General features: G+C 37.0%; 1 protein-coding gene across 2 annotated transcripts in view; it reads left to right on the top strand.

Annotated features, from left to right (window-relative positions):
- Positions 1-23,974, top strand: part of FAM184B (family with sequence similarity 184 member B) — a 41,868-nt gene that overhangs the window by 16,800 nt on the left and 1,094 nt on the right. Inside the window, exons 3-10 of one of the 2 annotated variants that reach the window (XM_065634261.1) lie at positions 6,366-6,476; positions 13,952-14,164; positions 15,390-15,543; positions 16,719-16,831; positions 17,261-17,445; positions 21,581-21,698; positions 21,859-21,963; positions 22,651-22,856. In XM_065634261.1, coding sequence (XP_065490333.1) covers positions 6,366-6,476; positions 13,952-14,164; positions 15,390-15,543; positions 16,719-16,831; positions 17,261-17,445; positions 21,581-21,698; positions 21,859-21,963; positions 22,651-22,856 — 1,205 coding nt within the window. The remainder of the gene's footprint in view (positions 1-6,365; positions 6,477-13,951; positions 14,165-15,389; positions 15,544-16,718; positions 16,832-17,260; positions 17,446-21,580; positions 21,699-21,858; positions 21,964-22,650; positions 22,857-23,974) is intronic. The other variant, XM_065634262.1, reaches the window with a different exon arrangement.

Below are 23,974 nucleotides of genomic sequence, written 5' to 3' on the forward strand. Positions count from 1 at the left end.
TCAAAGTCCTGATCTTCAGGTGCCATTTTACACATGCACATGGAGAAAAATAAGTTCTTGGCAAACAAAAAAATTCTTCTGTTTTGTATTCTTTTAGATGTCGTTCTGTTCCTTTACTTATCTCCAGTGATGCAGCTCCCCTTATCTTCTAGCTTGAAGACTCTGAGGCCTTTTTTTTCTTAAAGAGGGAGAAAGTTCAAAAGTTCACAGCTTGCAGAAGTTATGCTCAGCAAACCTACTTATGCTAAGCAAATTCTATATAAGTAATTTCTAAACAAGTTCTATAAGAAGCAGTATACTCAATAATTCAATAAGCTAAGGCAGTCTTTTCCTTAACATCAACATTATTCAGACTCCATTCTCTCAGTATGGAGATCTGTAGCAGAACAACCTCTATCTTCTGCAGAAAAGTGGGAAGGATATAATAAATGGCAGAGATGCAGACATGCCATTTTTAAAAATTGAGTTAGGGAAATCCGTAATATCTGTTTCAAAAAGGAATAGTGTCCTGGTTCTGTAGAATTTTGAAGCAATAAAAGGGAGGAGTAAAATGGGGTACTTGAAGTAATATTCAGGAGAAATGAAGAATGGAGACATGAAAATTCATGGCTTACTGTTCTGATTTATCATATATGAAATGCAGTCTTTTAGAAATAAATAATGTAAAACATGACAGGAACTGGAAATAAGAAGGTGGTATCATTAGCAATTTAATTTCTAAATTCAGTATCAGCTGGATAAAACTGAAATATTTTCTGAGGGACATATGCTGAACTTGTACATTTCAGATCCTCTACATCTATGGAATGAGGCTGATTTACATACCACCAGAGCATATTGCCTTGAATCTTTAAAGAGCCTTGGACTAGGATAAATCTTGAAGAAGAAAGACAGGCACAACGTTATTTTCTGTTTCTTTCCAGCTTAAATAAAAAAGTAGAAGTTTCTCCTTTCTAAATTGGCTATTTCTGATGCCACCATTAAATACTACATTTTTTTTCAGAATTCTGTGGACAATGGCAGACTGGGAAACAGAAACATTTCTTTAATTAGTAACCTCTGATCATTAGTAAATACTAGCAAGAAAAGCTATCATAAGGCTTAAAAGATAAAGGGACTGATGTTTTAAGCAAGGTGAATTTTCTGTTTTCTCCTTAGTGTAAGCCAAGAGGTTTGAGACCTTTAGATGAAAGGCATCACATTAGTGCACATTTATTATTCCAGTGGAAGAGAGAATACAAAGGACGACAAGTCATTAAGTCTGATCTGTTCAGTCTAGTTTTGCAAGAATTTTGGCTTATGCCAGAGGTAAAAGGAACAAACTTACCTGTAAGTTTTCAGCTACAGAGAGCGTTAAATACAAGTTAGTTTTAGCCCATGAGGTTTTACTCAGCATTCATATAAGAACAAATGGCAATTTTGTCTGAGTGAATATTGCAGTATTATGTTATACATCAGGAAACTGAGACTAGAACCTCCAGAAAGAGAACATTAAATATGGTTCAGTTTTTTGCCTTTAGTTATGGACAGACAATTCCCAGCAAAGTCTGTAGGAGCTGATTTACCTGGTCTTAGGCATCTATATTATGGATTACATTACAAAAAATTGTAGTTCAGCAACTGCAAAAAGAAAGCCAAACTGCTATTCATTACCTTTTAGCACAAGTTGTCGAGAAATTAATGAAAGTATATCCTTTTCCAAGTTTAGGTTCTCAGACACCTTTTGGATGGTAACTCTTGATGAGTGTTCACTTTAAAATGATGCATACATCTGAGGGAATGGCTCCACATTACAAATATTCAGGCAGCAGAGACAGCTTAGGGGTATTAAACAGCAAAAAATGCATTTAAACCAGCTCTGTAGGTGAAAGATTTATATCATGGAACCATGCCAAGAAAGAAAATGACCATTTATTTCAGATGACAAAAAAGAATATCTGTAATAAATATAGAAGTAATGTCATGCATATTTTAGGATTTAGAAGTACAGCTTAAGGGAACACAACAAGATGTTGGATCAAAAGGCGTAGATCTTCCTACTCTTCTTTACTAAGTGTAGCTAAAGAGAGAAATACACTTCAAGAGAAGGAAATCCGGCAAAAAGCAGGTAATATCTTGTTAATATAATTCTGGAATATTTCCCTTGTTACTAGTCACTCACATTGGAAATTCCACAAGTTATTTATGCTATTCGAAATGTAAATTTTTGATACCACAGAAGATATGGACACCATATTGCAAAGCTAATAGTAAAGCAGATGAACTGAAACATCGAATAACAGGGCTGCAGCAAATGACTTCTACCAAACAGATCCAGAAAAAAGCGACTCTGAAGCTGTGCAAGAGCTTAACCAGGTGGTTTGCTCTCAAGTATTCAAAGGCATGTCACAACAAAAGTACTGAAATAAATGTCATTTTTCTTTTAAGATTAATGGCTTTTGGGTTATTCTACAGCAGTCAATCTTGTAAGATTCCCAGATCTCTGACCTCATCCAGTGGAACACTGACTCGTGTTCATAACCTGAACTACAGGAGTTGCTGCAGTGACAGCAAAGAAACTACTGACATCCTTGAGCTGGAGCAGAGCAGAGTGTTCAAATTCCTCTGTAACCAAAACCTTGAAGAGAACAAGGTCCAGGGCAGGCTTCCTCTGTTGAGGCCAAGTTGGAATATTGATTTTCTTTTTTAAATATAGAAAAAAGTTCCTCTGAAAACTATGCAGAAATAGTATCAGGAATAAACTCAGTACAGTGAGGATGTATGTATCCTGAGAATTCCTTCTGTACAGTGTCTCCCCTTAAACAATTGCCCAGCTCTGAATCTTTTCTATATTTTTCAGTTGTCCTAGAGTATTGTTATGCTAGCATTCTGGAAAATTAGACCTGGCATCAGAGACGTAACAAAAACCAAATTGTCCTTTGTATGTTTTCACAGAACTGAGGTTTGTCCTTGAGGATGCCTGTGTGGTTGGAAGCCAGTCACGCGCTCAAACCAGAACACCAAAAAAACCCCTCTCTTTAGGCTGCAGAAGAGGCATACAGCCCTGAATCGCTGCAGTTCTACCTTGTTAACTGAAATAAAGCCAGTATTTTTCGGTGGAGTATATCTACCTAAATAGCATATTCCCTACAAAATAGACTACTGTGACCCCAGAATATACCCTGGTTTTGTCATATAGCTGCTGTTTGTAGACTATCGAAACTGTAGCTATTTAAAAAGAGGGTATGAATAAAAGACACAGAGAATTTGCTTTGTAAAGGCAAGCATCAGTCCCATAAGGAAAAGATTTGTCTGAAGGAATAGCTGTTAAAAGGGCTGTGAGATCTTGTAATGAAGCATACAAAACAAATCAAGCCACTCTAAAACTTCATGGAAGCTGAAAGAAAAAAATGCAGAAGGTGGGAACGTTCTTCTATTTATAGATGCTCTAATTCATTTGGTTTTAATCTTATTGGTCACAGTGACATCATTTGAATTATCCTCACTGGAGGCACTTTGAATTAACATAAAATGCAAGGATTTTCTTCTTTCTACGGTCTTACTGGAAAAAAAAAAAAAAGTAAAATTGATGTATTTCTGTGAAAACCTCCACAGGCAGGAAGGTGAATTTATCCTTGATGTGATAAACTGCCTTCTTAGCAACACTTACCTTTGCATGCTTTGCATGTGACAGTTGGAGTGATTAATATGAGGTCCCCCCTGAAGAAAAATGTAGGTGTATTCCAATTTCTGACTTAAATTTCCATGTATTTCACACCCTTCTGTGAAATACTCAAATACATTGATTTAATCAGAATTTTGCATTGTTTAGCCAGAGGATCTAATTCTGTAAAGTGTTGGTAAACAGATCCAGCGTGCAGGTGTTACCAATGAAATCACAGCTAGTTACAAACAAATACATCCATATATATGTGTGTCCGTCAACTTTAGTCAGAAAGAATGCTTATCTTCTCATGGATCCAGACAGGTTGCCTGAGCAATACCTTCTCTCAATGTGTTTTAAGTGGCTGAGCTGCAATTCTTGTTCTCAGTGTGCATTAGCAGCTATTTGGCTTAAGAGATTCTTTACAGAATTTTGCCTTCACGAGAACTGCTGTCTGTGGTTGAATCCTTTGGCTTCAGGAAATTTTCAATCTGTTTCTGTGCAGTAGGAACCCAAATGTGAGCTGAGACCTATTCAAATGAAGGAAAACCTTCAAACTCGTGTTTAGTTTTAAGCACAGACTTTAATACTTAGTGAACCTTACAACTCAGTTTATGTCCAAGTGGTTTGCCAAATTTGGACATAAACTAAGAAGGAATTTATTTTCCGTCTCCTAATGTACTTTTGTGTTTGTCAAACAGCTTCTAGACAAAAAAAAAAAAAAAAATAGAGCAGTTTGTAGAATTGAGCAATTTGGCTACTGGTCAAGTGTTCTTTAGACCGTTTTTGGTGCTAAGAATGTATTTCTACCCATTTTTCCCAGTTATAATGCTACTATACCTTTCCAAGTCCGATATATCCTTGAGAATAACCAAATTGCATGCTGATAAGTTGTGAAGTCATAAAAAGCATGCAGCTCCCATCACTAAATGTTGAGCTTCATAGTACCTTCTACTGTTAAGTGTTCGTCAGAAGAATTAGTCTGCCTATGAAACTGCTGGAGTTCATACATTTATGCAATCTCATTTCTCAGGAAGGAACCTGTATGACTGAAATATTTTATCTGATTGTGAAAGTGTTCACATTTGATCAGTATGTGAAGATGCAGTACTTCAAGTTATACAGTTACACTATCAAGTATAAGCCTTATGAGAAGGACTTTGCCTTTTATGTAATGTATTCTTTTATCTGAATAAACATGTGCAGCTACACTTAAAATGATGCCAGGCTGAAGCTCTTTGTGTGAGTCAGATCAAATTTAAATATCAAACACTTCAGTAAAAAAAGCATAATAGTAGGCATTTACTGATTATAGGAAATAAATATTATTGTTTATAACTATTTCTTCTTAGAGATTCACATTAATTAAATCAGAAAAATCTCGAGTTAGGAGAACTTATATAAAATTACAGAACTTTTCATTACTAATGCTATTTATATCCTCTGATGCAATTAAGGCCTGAAACAACTGTTGGAGAAGTATTATGTCTATTTTTCAGATAGAAAAATTAAGATGTAGAGAAGGAAGTCAGTTGGCAGAGTTGCAGTGGGCATGCTGCAAATACCTGATCTTCAGGTTTTAATCAAAAAGACCATTATATCTTCTCCTTTTCTTACAGGCAAAACTAAAGCTAATTTCTCCCTTGCAATATTCATGTCTCTGTGTTTGATTTCGTCCTTTAATTGCTACCTAACAGTCATCCTGTTCTTAAACTGTGAAATGCTAATATATTCTGCGTTATTTGATTATGAGTTGCAAGGAATATGTCACTATTGCCTGTGCTTCTGTTTCCTAATATTATTCCATCCTCCTAATGGTTATCACTTTCTTAGTTTTTAGGTATTGTTTCTGTTATCTTGAATTCTTAAGTCATTGTGCTATACAAATAGGTGTGAGGGGCTGTGAAAAGGGGCTGTACAGGATGAGGAAGGTGTTACATTGCTATTTTTATTCTGTTTGCTCCACTTGTGGTGTCTGAAAATATGGCAGAATTTTTTTTTTGAGTAAGCAAATTGGCATAGATAGGAAGAGCAAGCACACTAAGAAGATCACTTCAGAACTTTTCTAGAAGTTGCACATTCAGTCTTTCTACAATAAACAATTGCTCACATTTGCTACAAACAATTGCTACAAGCTCTTGGTCACTGTCTTGAAAGGGATATTATCATTGATTTTTCAAAAGCTATTTCCTGCAATAAGTTGATTATATAGCCTTCAGTTTTATGTTATTTTTACTTCCTCACTGGGATTTTCTTTATGGATGCTGTAAGTTAGCGCTTCTTTTGATTCCCTTTGCCACTCATTGTCCATTAGTTAGTCATCTGGTTATTTGCATGGTCAATGTATATTTATGGGGTTTTTTCAGATCTTGTGGGTGACACTTGCATACTAAATTATTTTTGAACACTAACACCGCTCAAGGCAAAACAGTCTGACTCTTCATGCTGTACAGTTTTCCACCTCAGGGAAGGTTTCAGTGGAAGATTAGGATTATGTGAGCTGGATTGTCTAATACTAGTATTAGAAAGAACCAAACTGTTAATCCTTCCTTGAATGAATAATACATGAGTGACATTAAAAGACAGTAGCATGTATTACTGTGTAAACTGCTCTATTATCTAGGTTAATGTGGAAGAAATGTTCTTTCTTTTTCATGCTGTGTGTTTTGTTTCAACTATTGCACGCTATTTGCTTTTTATTTTTTTTTTTTTTTTACTTTAGGAGCTCCAAACACAGCTAGAGGAATTTAAAAGAAAATCTGAGTGTGAACTAAAGCAACTAGAGAAAGAGAAAGAAGTCCTAACTGGAAAACTTCAAAACTCTTCACTTGAGGTAAACTGGGCACAGATGTAACCCAGTAATACAGGGGCTCTTCTTTTCTCCTCTCATCGGAGAGATTCTTGATTAGATTTTAATTGTATTTGCTGTTACTATCATTCAAGAACATATGCAAGGACTCTAGATAGAAATAACAGAAATTACTGTACCTCAACATCTATGAAGATTCTGACAAGCCTATTTATTTTGATGAATTTCACGTATCTCTCTTTGGAGATATACTAAGGCTTTTTGGTGAGGAGTTTGGCCATATCGGTGCTGGGTGGTGGCTCTGACTGTCTGTACACAGAGCTAGTGAGATTGGAATCTTCCTTACAGCTCTTCTTGACTTTGTCATTTTTTGTGGCTGTAGATATGTAAAAGGGCCTGCTTGCCTGCTCCCTTGAGCAAGAGAATTGAATGGAAAAAGGGTCGATTAGATCATCATTTCTGTTCTGCCTGCATGATGGCAAGGGTGATAACTAAAGCAGATTGGAATGTGCGATAATTTGTTATATATTAGTAGTTAGGTATGCCTCCCTCTATGTTCAGAAGATCAAGAATGAACTAGAGAAAGCATTGTGACCCCAAAGTAGCTTGGAGGATGTCATAGTTTATGTACAGTTCCCCACTCTGGTTAAACCTAAGTCAAATGCAAATCTGCAGACATGGATTAATCTGGAAATAAATACCTGAGATGTGTTAGTATTCGATTATCCACCTGTAATAGCTGCAATGTATAGTCAGTTACAGGAGAAGTGAAGCAAATTTTCCAGATTAGTACATCTACCACAATATTTATACAGGAAAGTGTCATCATTTTAAAAGCCATAACAGGTTGGTTAAATTATTTTCTCCCAAAGCAAAAGCAAAACCCATACAAGACAATTATTTACCCAGGTAAAGAGTGCACCTTTAAAATTTCTGACAACTGTGAATACACATTTTCTCCCTCTCAGGTGTTCTGCTTTTGTGTTGTTCAGTTCTTTTTGGCAAATGCTATCTGCTTTAAAATGCTATGTATGGGATATCTCCTTTTCTTCAGTGTGATCATGTGAAGCTTTTGCCTGTGAACATTTTGATTCTTTTATCTCATGGATAAGCTATAAAACAACTTCTTTAACAGAACTGAAATCAGTGCCCTAATGAAAAGTTCTGATGATGTTCAGTGCTGCATCCATTTTTCTACCCCATTTGGTACCTTTTTCAGAAGAGCAATGAAATGATTTGTGATTGTTTGTTCTGGGAGATTATGGGTGAAGGGCTATGTTTTCACTATGAGAATTTGTCATCTGGGTTTTTTTTAATTTGTTGTTTGTTTGGGGTTTTTTTCCTGCCACTCCAGGTTTTCAGGCTCCAAGATTTTACTAAGCAAAATGAGGATATTCCCAAATATGTAAAATTCCTTCAGTCTGGTTCAAGAAAAAGTAATGAACAACAGGAATTAGGTAGCTCACACTGTGGAACTACTGAATTACAGATAGCCACTGTTGTTCTAAGTGGCTGTCTATAATTTTGATTGCTTTATATCTTCACTGATTCTAACCAGTTTCACTTCTACCAGGTTCAGGGGAGCTTGCATGGCAACAGCTCTGCGAATGTTGAAGACCTACATCTTTCTCAGCTGGCATTTGTAGACTCTGAGTGTCCATAATAAGCTCGTTTTGAGTGTTCAAAGACAGAAAAAGGACAGATAGGCTCATCAAGGGAATAAGCTAATGTTGGCCACCTTCTCCTACCTGCTTCCACTTTCCCACGTGCCATTACTACTGCTTGGTGTGGTGCGTTCCAGCAATGGGAGCATGTGTTGTGGTCATTTACTGTGTAACACCTGCTTTTTCTCCCATTCATGCTGTACTAGTTCTGAGTGCAGCGTGTTCTTTTACCTAAAGAGGCTAAATGCCATTTTTAGGTTTCATTCCACATTTGAGCATGCCACTGTTTTCTACAGGTTCTTCTCTGAGAGAATTTCAGGTCAATACAACCTGTGCTGACCTATCCAGAGTGACTTCTTTGCACCTAATCCAAAACATGGGTTCTCAGAAATTAGTTGTCTTTATTCTTTTCCAAATTCCCATAAATGTACATTTTTCTACAAAAATAACTTAGTCTATTCAAAGCTGAAAATTTACCATGATATTCTGGCATCCCTGGGTAAAAGCCTGAAAGTTACACCAGTTTGAGGTGTGAGGGGAAGAGATGGAGGGAAAGAGTAGTGGCACGCTGCCTGATCCCCTAGTATGTATGCAGGTGGTACATTGCACTCAAAGGTCTCAAAGAAGTCAAAAGGCTTATGACATAAAGCAATTATTCTTCAGGTTTTGCAAATTAAAAAGGCAGTGAGTCATCAAATTACTTTTCTTGAAGTGATACATTCAAGACAGAAAAATGGGAAAGAAGCCTGTGTTTCTTAACTGTTAGTCTTCTCGTATCACAAGATTGTGGTAAATGCAAGGGATGGTGGGAAATTATTGCCACTATAAATATAAACAAAAATAATATATAATAGTATATATCATGCCATATGTTATGCTCACAACACCATGGTAAGCATGAACAGATAAACTAAGAAATGTTTTAGTGTATCTTAGAATCTTAACAATGCTCCCCAAAGGGAGGAAATGCTCCCTCTGAAGAGAAATTCTGCATTTTTCTTGGCACTCTGTAAGTTACTTTCTGAACCAATTGGCAGTATTGCCAAGGAGGTAAATAATTTCAACTTCTAATGCTTTCCATCTATAAATATATGAATATTCACAGCCAAGGACCCACCCTTTACTATACAACATTGTGTTTCACTGAGGGCATGATTCCCAGCTGGGAACCTGTGCAATGGCTCAGCCCAGAGCTTTCGCCTCAGAGGTTGGGCAATGGGCTGTTACTAATCCAGTTCTAACCTGGATACAATTTCAGATCTAAAAATAGCTTCCTTGGCTGCATAAGGCACGTTTTTGGCTGGGCTGACATAGCTAGAGCATTATGCAGAGTAGACAGAAACATGATAATTTCATCTCTCTGGGGATGCACTTCAAAGTGGCAGTATTTCGGTATTACTGAGATTTTTCTGGATAAAGAAATCAGATTCACACCTATCTGGCCCTTTGGAAGGAAGGACGTGTGATCCCGTGTGGGTCAAATGCTAATTCATTAAAGTCCTCCAGTTCCTTGCTTTTGCACTACAGGATCTCTTCAACATGTGTTAAAGGGGCTACTCTGGAATTAAAAGGTGAATAAAGTGAAAGCGCAGACATTACCTTGTCATGGTATGTCTGTGAGCAATGCGAGCACAGCAATGCGCACAGCGCTGGTGTATCTCGGAGGCACCACCAAAGAGCAGCAGTAGAGATTTGCCTAGTGCGTCCACACCTGTCCCTCCGGTCAGGAACTGGTGTAAGTTTAGGAAGGCAGTTAACTGTGAACTTAACTGACCTAACTGTGAAATAAGCCTAAAGGCAATGGTCAAATATAATTTCATTAGTTTATTGCTTCTTATAACATGTTACCGTTTTGTTATAATAGTACCATAGTACAAGTAAAACCCTGTAGCATTTGGGTGCTTTATTTTGACTCTGAACAAATTCTCAATTATGGTGACTCTTCTATAATACATTAAAAGGCAGTTTTAAGTCTTTTATATAAATTCATCCCCTAGCAATGCATTGAGGAACTTGGATCTTTCTACTTAAAAGATACAGAAGTCAAAGGATTCTCTCTGATTCCAACTTTAGATCTTGCCTTTGTGATTTCACATTCCTTATGTACAATAAGTAAAAGAAGGAGAGAGCAGACATAAGATAGACTTCAAGTATTCATAGTGCTTGTAAGCACAGTGAATTAAAATAATCAAAGCAGAAGTCAAACAGGGGAGCCAACTGTGGTGGCATGCACAGCCTTAAACTTGCCCAGTATTTTTTACCCATGGGCTTTCAAAGTCTCAGGGGTACTTCTTCAAAAGAATCAAGCCATCCTTCCCAGGAGGAGGACAGTAATTATTGTTAAAAGAGAATGAAACTTGAAAGACTTTTGAAGTATTTCAAAACTTATGTGTCATCTTTTAGTAATAGTTGTTCATTTTTTCTTTACTTGGAAGACAGTGGGAGGCAAAATCAGCTGTCATAAGAAAGGGCAAGTGCAAACATAACCCTGAAATTTGAAAATAATTCAGCAGAGCCTAGAAAAATACTGTTGCCTAGAGTTTATACTGTGGATAGAGATTAGTTGCATCTTTAAGACCACTTAATGTAATGCTGGTGGATAAAAATGAATGAGTAACAGTATTAGAGGTACAGTTTTTTCAAGAGGTTTTGGGTTGCACCAGGAAGATGTTATAAAGCAGAAGATCACACAAGGTTGCTCATTTGTTAATAGTAAAAGGACCCAAATAGATTCTGGACTGATGTGAGTCAGCATAGTTTGATTTGCTTAAATGTTGCTTTACCAATTTAAACAAATTGAGGGTCTGCCTATCTGTTTTGAAGTAATGAAACACAATAAAATGCCTGGGCACTGCAAAATATTCCAGATAAGGATTTGCACTGGTGGATTTGAAAGCCCTTTTAGCTGAAAGACAGCAGAAGGAAACCTGAAGGAATAGAAAAGTTTGTTTCTTAACTTCTAATACATTAGAAGTAGCAAGATTCATGAGAAAGAGTGTGTTTGTATGCCCGATATTTGTGTAGGTCTTTCTCCCTAAATCACTGAAAAATAATGTTTTTTGAAAAACTTTTCCATCTGATTTCTTACTACATTATGTTCTCTGTTGCTGCCTTTTTACTGCTTAGCCTATTTCTAGTTAGTATGATCTTATGTTTCATGTTAGTAGTGCTTTGAACCATTAATTGTCTAAGAAGAGAGTCTGGAAGGTTAATAATGTTTTGACCGCAGCTAAAGTTTTTATATGCCTCTTTTCATCTTCCCCACCTAGATGAATATTTAATTTGCAAAAGAAATATTCCAAGAGACATTTGTCCTGTTTCAATTTTTTCTAGTAGAAAATATACAGCCTACTCTTCTGGCACATCCTTTTTACTCACTGGCTTACTTGCAGGAAGCCCAGAAAAAAAAGCATGCTTGAGTATAATAATGCCAGTGGATATTAGGTGAGCTGATCCAGGAGACTGTACAGCATTAAGTATTTCACGTCAGAAGTTAGTTTTATAAGGACCTGCAGTACCTAAAAACTTCAGTGTTCCCTTTCTATAGGAAAACTTTGGCTTGAATTCAATAGGTATTAAGACAAAGTAAATGTTTTACCTGTAACCAGAAGCCAAGGTGCTCCTTTGGTTAAATCATATAATTTACCACTTATTTTTTTAAAAAAACAAAACCAAAAGTAAAACAAAACAACGACACAAAAATTGCGGCAGCTCTGGAAACAAAGGTATGGTTGGCAAGTGGCTCTGGCATCTGCTTGTTTTTGGAGTGTATCCAGGCCACAGATAGATCCCATCACACAGACATTAGAGACAATTAATGTTGTTCATTAAGAATAACATTTAGCAATTATTCTTCACTAGTTTGTTCAGACAGATAGTTTTCTTTGTGTTTAATTGGATGACACAGCAGAAGATGCCAAGAAATGACTGGATGATTATTAATAGTTAACTTAAACTCAGTTTGGGGCAGCTGAAGCTAAGTGTTCTTTCAAATGTCGTAATTCAAGTAAATTTAGGTGGAAATAGCTTCAGTGAAATTCAAATGCACCACGTTGGTTTGAAATTGTTTAGGAAATGATAAAACTAGTCTTTCATTTTCTGGCACTTAAAAGAGAATTTAAAACAAAATCAAAACCAAAACCAAAAAAACTTGATTTGCAAAACACTGGGAAGGAATGTTTGTTTTCTTCTTATCTACCAACCTAGCATTTCCATGATGTGTGGGAGACCTGGGCTTGTTTGGTTTGGTTTGGTTTGGTTTCTTCTGTGAGCTTTCTCACCATTTAAAGAGTCCCTTGTCACTGGGTTATAGGATAACACAGGTTGAGCTACAGTGCTGTAGAGTTGTCATTGGACAACCTACGCCTTCATCGCTTGGGTAAATGTCCCAGTTACCTTCATATGCACATACTCTCTTGTTCTCTCGGTTTTTCTGTGCCTCCATTCTTCCTTTCTCCCTCTGACACACACAAAGCCGAACCACCGCTGCCATCTCTTCTTCCTCTGTGTTCTGTGGATGAAGCCATTTGTCTCCTTGCAGATGATGATATAATTCAAGTTTTAAAAACATTGAATTCAGTCTGGAGGACATATTTTAATTTTTCATTTTGATGTGTACATTCAAAAATCTTGTGACAGTTTGACTAGGAGTTTATTGATTGCTTGGTGAGAAGCAACTATTTAGCTAGCTAAAGCTACAGTGCTTCCTCAACTAGAAAACTGGCTGCAGTATGCATAAAAAAAAGGAAGGCAACACTGAAGAAGAGAAAAAGAACATATATTAGTGTAGAGGAAAGAGTAGGATGGAGTCATGGGTTATAATCTGTATCATATCTGATTTGCAGGTGCGTGTAACATCATTTGAATCATTTAAAGTCAAATTAATTTCTAAGGAAGCCAATTTCTTCCTTTCATAGTTTGAATTCTGTTTCTCTAAGGCCGGAAAGTACAAGTATATAAAAAATGGAAAACAGGCCATTCTCTTTCACATGCTCCCAAAAAGAAAAGAGGAGAGACATAAAGGTTTTGCAGGAGGCCTGGCACTGCAAAAAAAGCAAGCTTGGAAGTCAGATACAGCAGCCAAAAATGCTAATTTGCCTTACTAATTGTGCATGCTCCATCTATGCAGAGGGCAGTTTTTCAGAATTTCACAGCTATGCTATTTGGAATGGCAAATTTAAGAAGAAGGGCAAGTACAAATTTTTGCTGAAAGTTTAGAAAACTTACCAACAGAAAAGCGAATGGATTCTTCCTTCCTTCCCCACCAAAACAAACAAACAAACCAACCCAAAACCAACAAACCAACAACAAAAACACCCCCCCCCCAAGTTATTCCTATAAACAGGTGTTTTTTGTTATTTTGTGTCAGCCATTGCAGACGTGTCTACTGTATTTACTAATTAAGCTAAGTGAGGGGAGAAAATAAATCAAATCTGAAGTGTGATGTGTGGAGTTCTTGTTTCCCTTTGTTCTAATCTACTGCTTTATCTAAATGGACTCTGCAGTGTTACATCTGCAGGATGACAATAAGCACAGCCTTAGGCCTGCCCCCTGGTTTGTGCCGTAATTATTGTGCAAGTCGAACTATGGATTATATATATGAGATGGAGCAATTTGAAAAGAAATTATTTAAGACAAGTACTTGATGGGCAACAGATAGCATATACAAAAGGGATGTCATTCTTCACTGAAAAAAAGGTCTCGTTGCATGAAACAAGCATCTTGCTATTTTTCATAGAGCAATACAAGTTTAAAAAATGTACTCAAATTTACATAATTCCTCTCCATTGTGAATGCAGCCATTAATCCTATCCTGCTGACTTACTTTTCTGGAAGGTGGCTCAGCTGAAGCAAATATTAGACCAACAAGCAAATAATTTCAAGGAGTCACTGCAGAAACACAATCTACAGTCCAACAAAGAAAAAGAGAAGCTTTTGCAGGATCTTCAAAACACCATTAAAGAAAACCAGAATGTTAAACTGCAGCTGGAGGTATCACATCAAAAAGTCTTAAAAATGTTGGAGAAAAGCAAAAATCAGGAACTCAAGGTCAGTTTATGACATACTAGTGTAAAAAAATCATATTTGTGGGATAAACCATATTAGCCAGAGCTGATTATCAAAACTCAGTTATCTCCAGTTATCTTAATGATGGGTTGCCGTTGGTGCACATAATGAATTATTTTGTGATTTTGAAATATCATCTTCATTTTTGTTTGTTTGTTTATTTTAACGTGAGAACTTAGACCACAGTGTGAATGAAATAGTTTCATAAAATAATATAGCCTATTCTCTACAGTTAGACTGCGATGAATAAAAGCTCCTCTAGCTGTGTTCTTGCTTCAGAAATGCAAGGGAATTCCTAAGTGTATTATTAACAGGAGTCAAGTTTGTTCCTTTTCATCTGTTATTAATTTATACATAGTTTAAAAGTAGTACAACAGGCTTGTATACTGACGTGTATTGCCTTAGATACCTTCAATAAATCAATCCTGTAAGTCGATAACTAAAGCTTTTAAAGGTTCAGGTAGATTTATTTCAGTGACAAAATGTTGATGCAATATATTGAGGTTCTAAAGAATGTTGCTGTTTGAGAAAAAAAAATCAAGTTAAAAAATCTACATATGATTGTCACCTGGAGTTCACATGACCCTATTGATATCACACACCTTAGGGAAAACCTCCTTATAAAACATATGTAGTAAAACCATCCTAGGTAGAATTTAGTATCGTGTTTATACATTCAGAATAAAATTCCAGCTTTAACAAAAGCAACAGAAGGCAGTAAGCTGGTAAAAATGAGGAGTTTGCTTTCAGAGCCACTACAGAGCAACTGCTCCATCATTTACAGTGTATCAGCAGCATTTCTAACAACAGTGCAAGCTTTAGCTAAGAACGATAAAAGGAAAGATGGAAGCCTTTCTTTGAGACACTGTGATAAGTAATGACATACAGGTCGAATCTGGGGACTTTGTATGTTGAATAATAAAACATCTTTCTAATGCCAAATAGTGCAAAGATGTCAGTGTTATTATTTCATGATGTATGACAAATCTAACAGATGATATCTTAATAATTTCTCTTGTCCCTGTTAAGTTTTATTTTTTTACTTCAGCTCATTTTTATTCTTGTGTTGACGGAGTGTTACATAAAGTGGTGATGAAAATAAAAGTTGTGCAATAAAAGACCAGATTCATCCTGGCATTACAAGTAAAACAACAAGGTGATAAATGGGCTCCAACTACTTTGTTCTTGGGGGGTCTTTTGCTTCCAGGAGGCAGAAGAACGTTTGAAAAAAGAATTTAATGAGACTTTCAAGATCCAACATCAGTCTCATAGGCTGGAGATACAAACCTTGGAAGAGAAAGCAAAGAAAGAATTACATGATGAACTGAAGCAGATACAGAAGCAGCAGACCCTGTTGCTAGGTATGTCTCATGTCGTGCACAGCTCCTACTGCTTGATTATATGCTGAGAAGCACTGACTTTCCTCTCATTCAATTTCTTTCCTGTCTTCTGGGAACTCAGGTCTTTGTGAATCTTCTTTTCCATACCCTGCAAGTTCAGCTATGTAGACGTAATATTCTTTGTTAACCTAGCTTTCAACTGTCAGCAGCAGAATGTTGCTGGGAGGGTAGTCTGGTGTACAACGTCCAAGTATGCATTATCAGGCATATTAAATTGGAATACGGTAGTTAGTGTATTTGACTTTCCTCTTTTCTTCTGTGATATGGAGAAATTATCATATGTGGCTCAAGTCTTTTCTATTGAGTTCAGCAGTGGAGACCGGTTGCTCCATACATATTGTCAGTTTAGAAAGTTCCCTAAACTGTTCAGAACTAAAAAGAACACTGCCTTAGGAGGACCCATAATATCTCTGGGTTTGAACTCAGGTTATTAAAGTTCACTTATAAAAGGGTTTTTAATTAAAGAATACTTTGAAAGTACTTTTAAGTCCAAACTGGATTATCTTCTTAGGGGTTTTTTTTCAGTAATTCAAATTTCACAGAATCACAGAATTTGCTAGAAAGATTTGTTGTTCTCTAAAGTTTATATGTTCGATAGATAAATTCTATTGTTCTTCTTCAAGAAAAATTGTAGGGAGACAATAGAGAGACAGAAAAACAACTTCTCCTTGTATTTGATGCATGCTGAAACTCGTACCCAGTATACTCAAAAGTTGCAGTATATGACAGATCTGTTTATGTAAGTGTTGTACTTCTCTCACACAACCAGAGCTCTCCTCCGTGTGCCTTATGGCCCTCTGTAAAACACCAGTGGACTTAACAGGGAGGCTCAGGGGTGGTCCAGTAAAGTTCCAGGTTAGCAGAAGCCATTATAGTGATTTAGTCTGCAAAACAACTGCCACAGAATTACCTCTCTAATTCCAATGTCGAATCATTGCTATTATTGGTTTATATCTTCTTACTGTTGTCCGAGTTTCTTCTCTAGTAATAGGAGGCCATTATACTTAATGGCGAAGGAGTTGAGGAACAAAGCAAAATGTAATGTATTAGTATTGTCATCTACGTTGTCTATATCTGCTTTCCCCACCCAGCTGGCCTCTGACTGCCTTAGTGATTGTCTGTCTGATCATTACTAGGATCTCTAAGGATGGAACTCTCTGAGCAACAGACATCATGCACTAATCTCAAGAAACAAATAGAAGAACTCCAAGCAGAGCTGAGGAGTGTGAGGACACTGAAGAAGCAACAGGCAAGAATCCAGTTCCTACTTCATTGCCATGTTGTATTTTGCAAGAGCAGTAGTATCATATTTCTCTCTTCAGAGATAATAAAAGTGTACAGAGTCTCTTACAGAAATGGAACCGGTTTTCTTCCCTTATGTGCCACTTTAAAATGTCAGCATTGTTTATCATCTTTTCCCTATGGGGAGGTTTTTTTTTTCCCTTTACAGATCAGAAGCTACTACACAAGTAAATGAATGAATGTTGCAATAAAATAAATTTTATGGAGACTATAAAATATGTTCAGGAACTTTTTATCACAGATTTTGTCTTGCACATAGAATTACATAAATAATTGAGAAAATCTGTTCACAAAATTTCAGTGAATGTATTTCCAGTGAGTTCTTCACGTTAAATAATAAGAGGCTGTGAATGACTAAATTTGGCCTTTTTCTTAGGAAGGAAGTAGCCAGAGCCAGATCAGATCTCTTCATGATGAACTGGAAAAATGTCAGAGTGAAATTTCTGAACTCAAGAAAGAGAATTTACTTTTGAAGGACACAATGGAGCTGCTCAGTGCTGAGTTGGAGTCGCAGAAGCAAGAAGCTGCACAGCTTCAGGATAGGGAGAAACAGCACAGAAGGTTTGCCTTAAATTCACACTTCACAGTGCAATCTAGAGATTCAATAATAAAGCCAGCAGCTGAGGTGTTCTAAATGTGATGAGTGTCAGAATCTCTCTTTTCTAAAGTACTAATTTTAGAGGTTAGGTGTTTTGTATATGCAGTAGTTCATTTCACATTTCTTTCCAGCCTTAATAAAAGGATTTGAACTAACTGTTCATTATATGTCACAGAGAAATATGTCCGGTGTAGCCCCACAGGAGTAACCGAGAAAATCTGTGTAATGCAGATTAAAAGGCAGTGGAAGACATAAACAAATCCCAAACCCCAAGAGCTATGAAAAAAATGTAGACGTCTCCAAGAATTTTTTTTTTTTTTAAATACATACTCTCTGTAGCTGAAACCAATGGGTTGTGAACTCTAAAGACGACACCTGAGAATGCCACATGTACTCTGTAAGACTTTGCTTTGGCTGTAGCAGCCAGTTTTGCACTGGGGACACTGACAGGGCCTCTGGGCTGGTGGAAGTCTGGAGCTGAAACATGCTGCCAGGGCCCGGGAAGGGCAAGCTGACCTGTAGTCTTGGCTGTCTTTGTAGAAGGTGGACTGCATCCTCGTAGTGTAGACACAGGCTTGGAGCACGTGTTGCACTGCAGTAATAGCATCTTCCCATTTGCGTGCGGAGAAAGTGCAGGACTTACCTTTTACACAGGAGACAGGACTGGGGTTCACTGTCCAGTGCATTTGGATGGCTGTTGAATCCTTTGAAATTTCTGGATGATCATACTTAACATGTCCTCTTTGCGGAACAATTGAGGGATCTGGTGCAGGGGTACCTTTCAATTAATTTCAGCAGTAGTGTAGAATGTATGCCCTAACTACTCAAGCAGTATATATAAAAGGATTTCTGAAGAGCATACCCTGGAAGGAATCTTTAAAATTATGTCCTATACAGTCTAGAGGGAAGCACTCAAGGGATACAGGGTCTCTTGGCAGACTGTCAGAGTGGCCAGAGTAATTCTGTTTCTGTCTACCAGTCAGAAGATATTTAAAGAATGAGAAAGAAACTTTTTTTTTTCCTTCGCACCCTTCGGAGACTTACTTGAAAGTGACTTTCATTTCAAGCTTTTGAAGCAAGATCAACAGAAAGAATTGCAAACCAGAGAGTTCCATCAGTGCCCTCCAGCTACCTTGAAGGAATTTAGAGCTTCTGTTCATGAAGAGAAGAATTATTCACATGTCAGTGACGAAGTCTGAAAGGCCTCAGATGCTAAAGCTGCTGGGCTGGAGGATAATCTTTACAGGGGATAAATGGTGTAGCTCTACTACAGTAAGCATTTGAGAAGGAAGCATTAATGGAAATTATATAAGGAGAAATCCTTCAAATAACAGGAGGTAGAACCAAAGAGCTGAAATGGTCTTTAGGCACTTGATAAAGACTGCTCTGAAATTAACCCATGGAAGATCTAGAACATTAACTTGCAGCTCTTATTTTGCTTTAGTAGGACCAATAATTTGTGTAGAGAAATAGTTAAACTGGTGAGTGCATCTAAATAACAGCTTTATTACTTTAACAACAGTGACCTTGTCTTATGCTATGTAGTTGTTTCTGATTTGAAAGCTGATAGTGGCTTGTTATTTGCATGTGCCAAATTTTTTTAACCAATTATTTAGAATTACTATTCCTGCTGTTGCCAAGTAGGTGAAACCAGTAATCTGCCTGAACTTGTCATTCCCATTTCCATTCTCTTGAATTGTGTGAATTCCACCTCCAAGAACTGAAAACTTTTGCAAGGATTAGGATGAGAGCAGACAAAGGTTTTTTATGGGAAGAGAGGACAAGTCCCAAAGTGGTTATTCTGAAGGAAGGCTTTTATTCTACCCTTGAAGATCTATTTCAGGGATTCTGTTTCCATTTTTACTCTTATTCTTCTGCTTCTTATTTTGTGCCAAGTGCCAAATCAGTCATTCTCATGGCTGTGCTCTAATTTCAAGAGCAGGAACCTTTCATGGTCCTTTTGGCCTTTCCTGAAGCATTTCAGAGATAAAAAAAAAGTGAAAGGGGCTTAGAAATACAGTAAAAAGGGGGGAAAAAGTAAACTGACTATCTTTTGTGCAAATTACAACTGTTAATCTGCTGAATCTGACATCTCTATTTTAATCAGTAAAGAAGAGAACATGGGCTATGCATTGAGTTAATGAAAAAGTTTCTCCAAGGTTTAACAAAATGTTAGCAAACAAAAGGCAACAAGACAACAATGATTCTTCAATAGGTGTCTATTGATTTTGGGATCGGTATCAGAAAAGTAATGTTGTGGCTAGGCTTGAAAAAATGTGAGGCACTTTTTAGTTTTCAGTTGATGGTGTTAATCAAGTAGCTGCATCTTTCAAAATACATTGTCTGTTAGAAATAAACGTTGTAGTTAAAAGCATTGTTACCTTTCTTACCTTAACTATTTTTTTCAAAATTTTTAAGATGGTGGTAGGCAGTATTAAATGTTTCTGGTGCCATGATGTGATGAAATATAGCATCAGAACTTCACGTTAAAATCCCAGACATTTCAAAATAACTTTGCTTAATACAAGTGAGTTCCTATGGTACTCTGTCATATTTGACCACTAAGATTGATGTACAAACTAACCATAACTAGAATATCAATACCAATATAGAATAGACCCTCTGTTTCCTGAACGCTGAAGGTCAAGTACTTCTCCAAATAATTTTCCTCTTTCTCAGTGTTAGTGTGGTTCTGCTTCAGACTGTAACTGAAGTGTGAAAGTTGCATCAGTAAGCAGAAGCCCAGAGCTGCACCTGGTTAACTGCCTTTGTAGTCAATAAAAGACCTCAAAACTGCATGTTTTGATCAATGATAGTAAACTAGTATTGAAATGTGAGAATTCAGACATTTTAATACCAATGAAAGGTTACTGGTAGAAGACCTCAATATCAAGCATAAAAAAGAACTGGACGTACTGAAACAAGATCAACGGAAGGAAATGGAAAACATATTATCTGATTTCAGCAGTAACTCGGGCACATCTCCAAGCAAAGATTTTCACCTTAGAAACTGAGTAAGTCATTTAAATAAACTCTGGCTCATACTGGCAATCAGTTCTGTTTGAAACTATTATTCTTAGTATGACTAATTTTTTTTATTACTCATAGGTAGAATATTATAAGCACTGAAATTGAAGTGTATAGGTATTTCCTTTGCAAACACAAACAGATGCAGATATATTGTAGTGATCTCTGAACGTTGTTTAATGTAAAGCTCTATACATAAAAGTTTTACAATTCTAAACTAAAACCTGCACTTAGCATCTTGCAGTTTTATGAAGTGTAAAATCATTTTTGTCATAGATTATACCAGAGGCCTTGATCCACGATCTTGTACTTAATTTTCGTCAGCAGAGCAGCGTCTTTGAGGTTTGGTCATGCTCATTCTCACTCTTCTGCAAATTCCCGAGGACAACCCCCACTAGCTCATGTAAATAAATGCACTTCGCAGCCCCCCGTAGCATTAAGAAGTTCTGTGTTGCTTCAAACTGTGCAGGAGAGGCACCTCAGAAATAATCCTTGTGATTATATATATATCCCTTGTCCATTTCTCTTATCCCAACTGTGCAGCATAGGTCCACAAGAGACACCTACGTGCATGCAAGCAGGGCTCAAACCATTCAGATGTTAAGATGACTCTCTTTTCATGAAAGTTATAGGAATTGAGTATTTCTGAGGCCTCTGTCAAATATGGTTGGAATCAGCCTGTGGATTCTAAAGCTATTGGGTCAGAAAAGAAAACAAATAGATGAATACAGGCATGCATAGCTACTGTGACACAGAGTTTTTTTTCCTTTAGGAAACTAGACTAGCAATGTGGTATGCAAGCTTGCTAGTATTTTACACCAGGGACTGGATTTTACACTGGACAGGTGGTGTGGGTTAACCCTGGTGGCAATTTCTTTTGGAATTCCAAAGCATTCTATACTTATATATAATCCATGTGCAGATGCCCATTTTTAAAAAATGCTGTTTTATCAGAAAGGCCTGACTATGTCCCTGCATTTTAGGCTTGGAATTTAGGGCAGAGTACAGCCTGGGTATCTCTTGAACCTGGTCCGAGGAAGTTTTTTCCAGTCTGATTTTTTTTTGGTACAGACTTAAAGAATCAGAAGAAAAGTCAAGAAAGTGGGAGTCCAAATCAGAAGATACACACCTTATAAGCTCTCTGCAAGACAAATTAAGTGAGAGAGAAGAGATTATCAAGCAGCTGACAGTAAGATTTCCTTTTATGTGTACATACATATTTTGGGATCTCTCGGAAGGCTCTATTCAGTGTTTCACACATTGTTTCAGACTGGTACTTTCTGTTCTGGAATACTTTGACCAACTTCGAACAAATAGATGTTCATACACATAACTTTTTTTCCCCTCAGGAAGGAAGAAAATTTCAGCATTCACTTCTAGCCAACACAGAATCTTACAGGAACCGATCATTTTCTTTCAACCCTGGTACAGGATACCTGACTCCTTCCATGAAGGTAAGATGGGCAATGCAATTAAAATTGCGAATTATGATGTTTTATTGCTATTTGGATCATACAGATGATCAGAACAATAAAGGTCCTATTAATTTTTTATGATAATGTTATTCAGTAGAATTCTTTCCAGTAAGCCAACCTACAGTCAGATGCTAAGTATAACATAAATTCAGTAGGCACACATAGATATTCATGTTTAAGCAAATACAAAACACTACGACTCTGAAGACCTCAGTCTTCCACTGGGGTAAGCATGACTATTGCTTGCAGATTTGGGAGGTGCTGTTTGGGATATTGCATGCATCAAGGAAAATGAATGGTGTTTGAGCTGCTCAAGATTTGCCCTTTGTCATTCTAGCCCCTCTGTATGATGCTGCCTATAAATAGTCACAGAAAGAAGGGAGGTCAGCTTGGTGCAAAGCACCTACCTGAGCTCTGCAAAGCTATCAGATCTGATGTATCTAAAACCTGAAGGTTAAATACACAAGTTGTTTTAATTGGACTGCCTAATCCTTGAATCCTCACAGCATACCCTGAGAATTTACTTTAAATGCCTACAGGAAAAGATGGCAATCTTCGTTTTTGGGTGCTCCTCGTAAGATATCTAGGAACGAGGTATTGTTGAGGTTTTATGGTATCAAGTGTAAAATGTGTGTGTGTAATGAAGTTTTCTGTTGCAATAAAAAGCAAAAGAAGAAGATGGTTGAGGCGCCCAGTCGTGTTGTCAGTGTCCCGAATTTAGCTTCCTACGCAAAGAGCTTTTTGAGCTGTGACTTGAGATCAAAAAGAAGTGCTCCTCAAATAACAAAATCTACCAGCTTAGACCGGAGTCCTGGCTGCCTCAGGGTGGGCTCTCCATCAGCACAGTCCTCAGACACCAATGCTGCCACAAGGTATTTGTCCATTTTGCAGTGACTTGTAAGATGATAAACGAATTGTTCAGAATCTCGCAGGCATTCAAACACCTTAGACATTTGGAAATAATCAATGACGTAAGGTTCCCATTGTACAGTGAACTCCGTGTGTTCGGTTCTCTGCAGATAGGCCCAGAACTTTACCGCTGAAGTAGGCTGTAATCACTGCCCAGCGGAGCTTGTCATTGCAACGTCTCCTGGTACAAAAAAACTAGAGGAGTTGCAAGTATTTAACTAAGAATGTATTGATAGTGAATATGGCTGTTTAAAACTTCAGGCAGGTGTTTTCCTTCTTACTTTGTTTCCTCACTTCGCACCTGGTAGATGTAGATAGCATATTTTTGTTTTAGGAGATATTTGAATGTATCTAGGCTAATAATTTGGAAAAGGGTTGAGAGACTTAAAAAATGATTTATTAGTAAATACTTAACTAAAAACTTCTTAGTTTGATGGTTTTTTTCTCTGAAAAGCTTGAATTTTTTCAAATTTATGAGTTATTTAAACAATATTTAGTTTTATAAACGACTGAACTATCCCTTCAACAAATAGTTAAAAATTTATGTAGTTAACATTATACAGTTATAATGATAAATATTCAAACAAACAAACAAACAAACCTACCACTATTCTTCAGGACAAAAGCCAGCCTTCTTACCTATCTCTTACTGGAGATTAGTTATCTTGGAAATTGTGTGCTAGAGTTCTTTCCTTGAAGGCAGATGGTGCTGACTGCTGCCAAAGACAATAACGTGGGACATGGGCTTGCGTCCAGTGTGGCAATTTCGTGCATCTTAAAGACAAAAGCATTCTGTGTCATGCCAGTGGACTGCCAGGGCAAAGCAGATTTCTGTTTTAAAGGGAAACGTACAGGCAGACTGAGGGCAGCTTGGCTGCTACTTACTCTTTTAAATCAAGCAATTCTAAGTGAAGTCATATTTGCTATTATAGACTAACCAAAATTAATATAAATGTTACAAAAGCATCCCAAGTGCTGAAAAATTAGGGACTGTGTAATAGGATTGATTGTAAAAGCCAGTTAATACTCAGATAAATCAGTTCCAAATAAAACTTTTACTCAACATTTTTAACGCATAAAT

Source organism: Caloenas nicobarica, chromosome 4 (genome assembly GCF_036013445.1).
Source record: "Caloenas nicobarica isolate bCalNic1 chromosome 4, bCalNic1.hap1, whole genome shotgun sequence".
Lineage (NCBI taxonomy): Eukaryota > Metazoa > Chordata > Aves > Columbiformes > Columbidae > Caloenas > Caloenas nicobarica.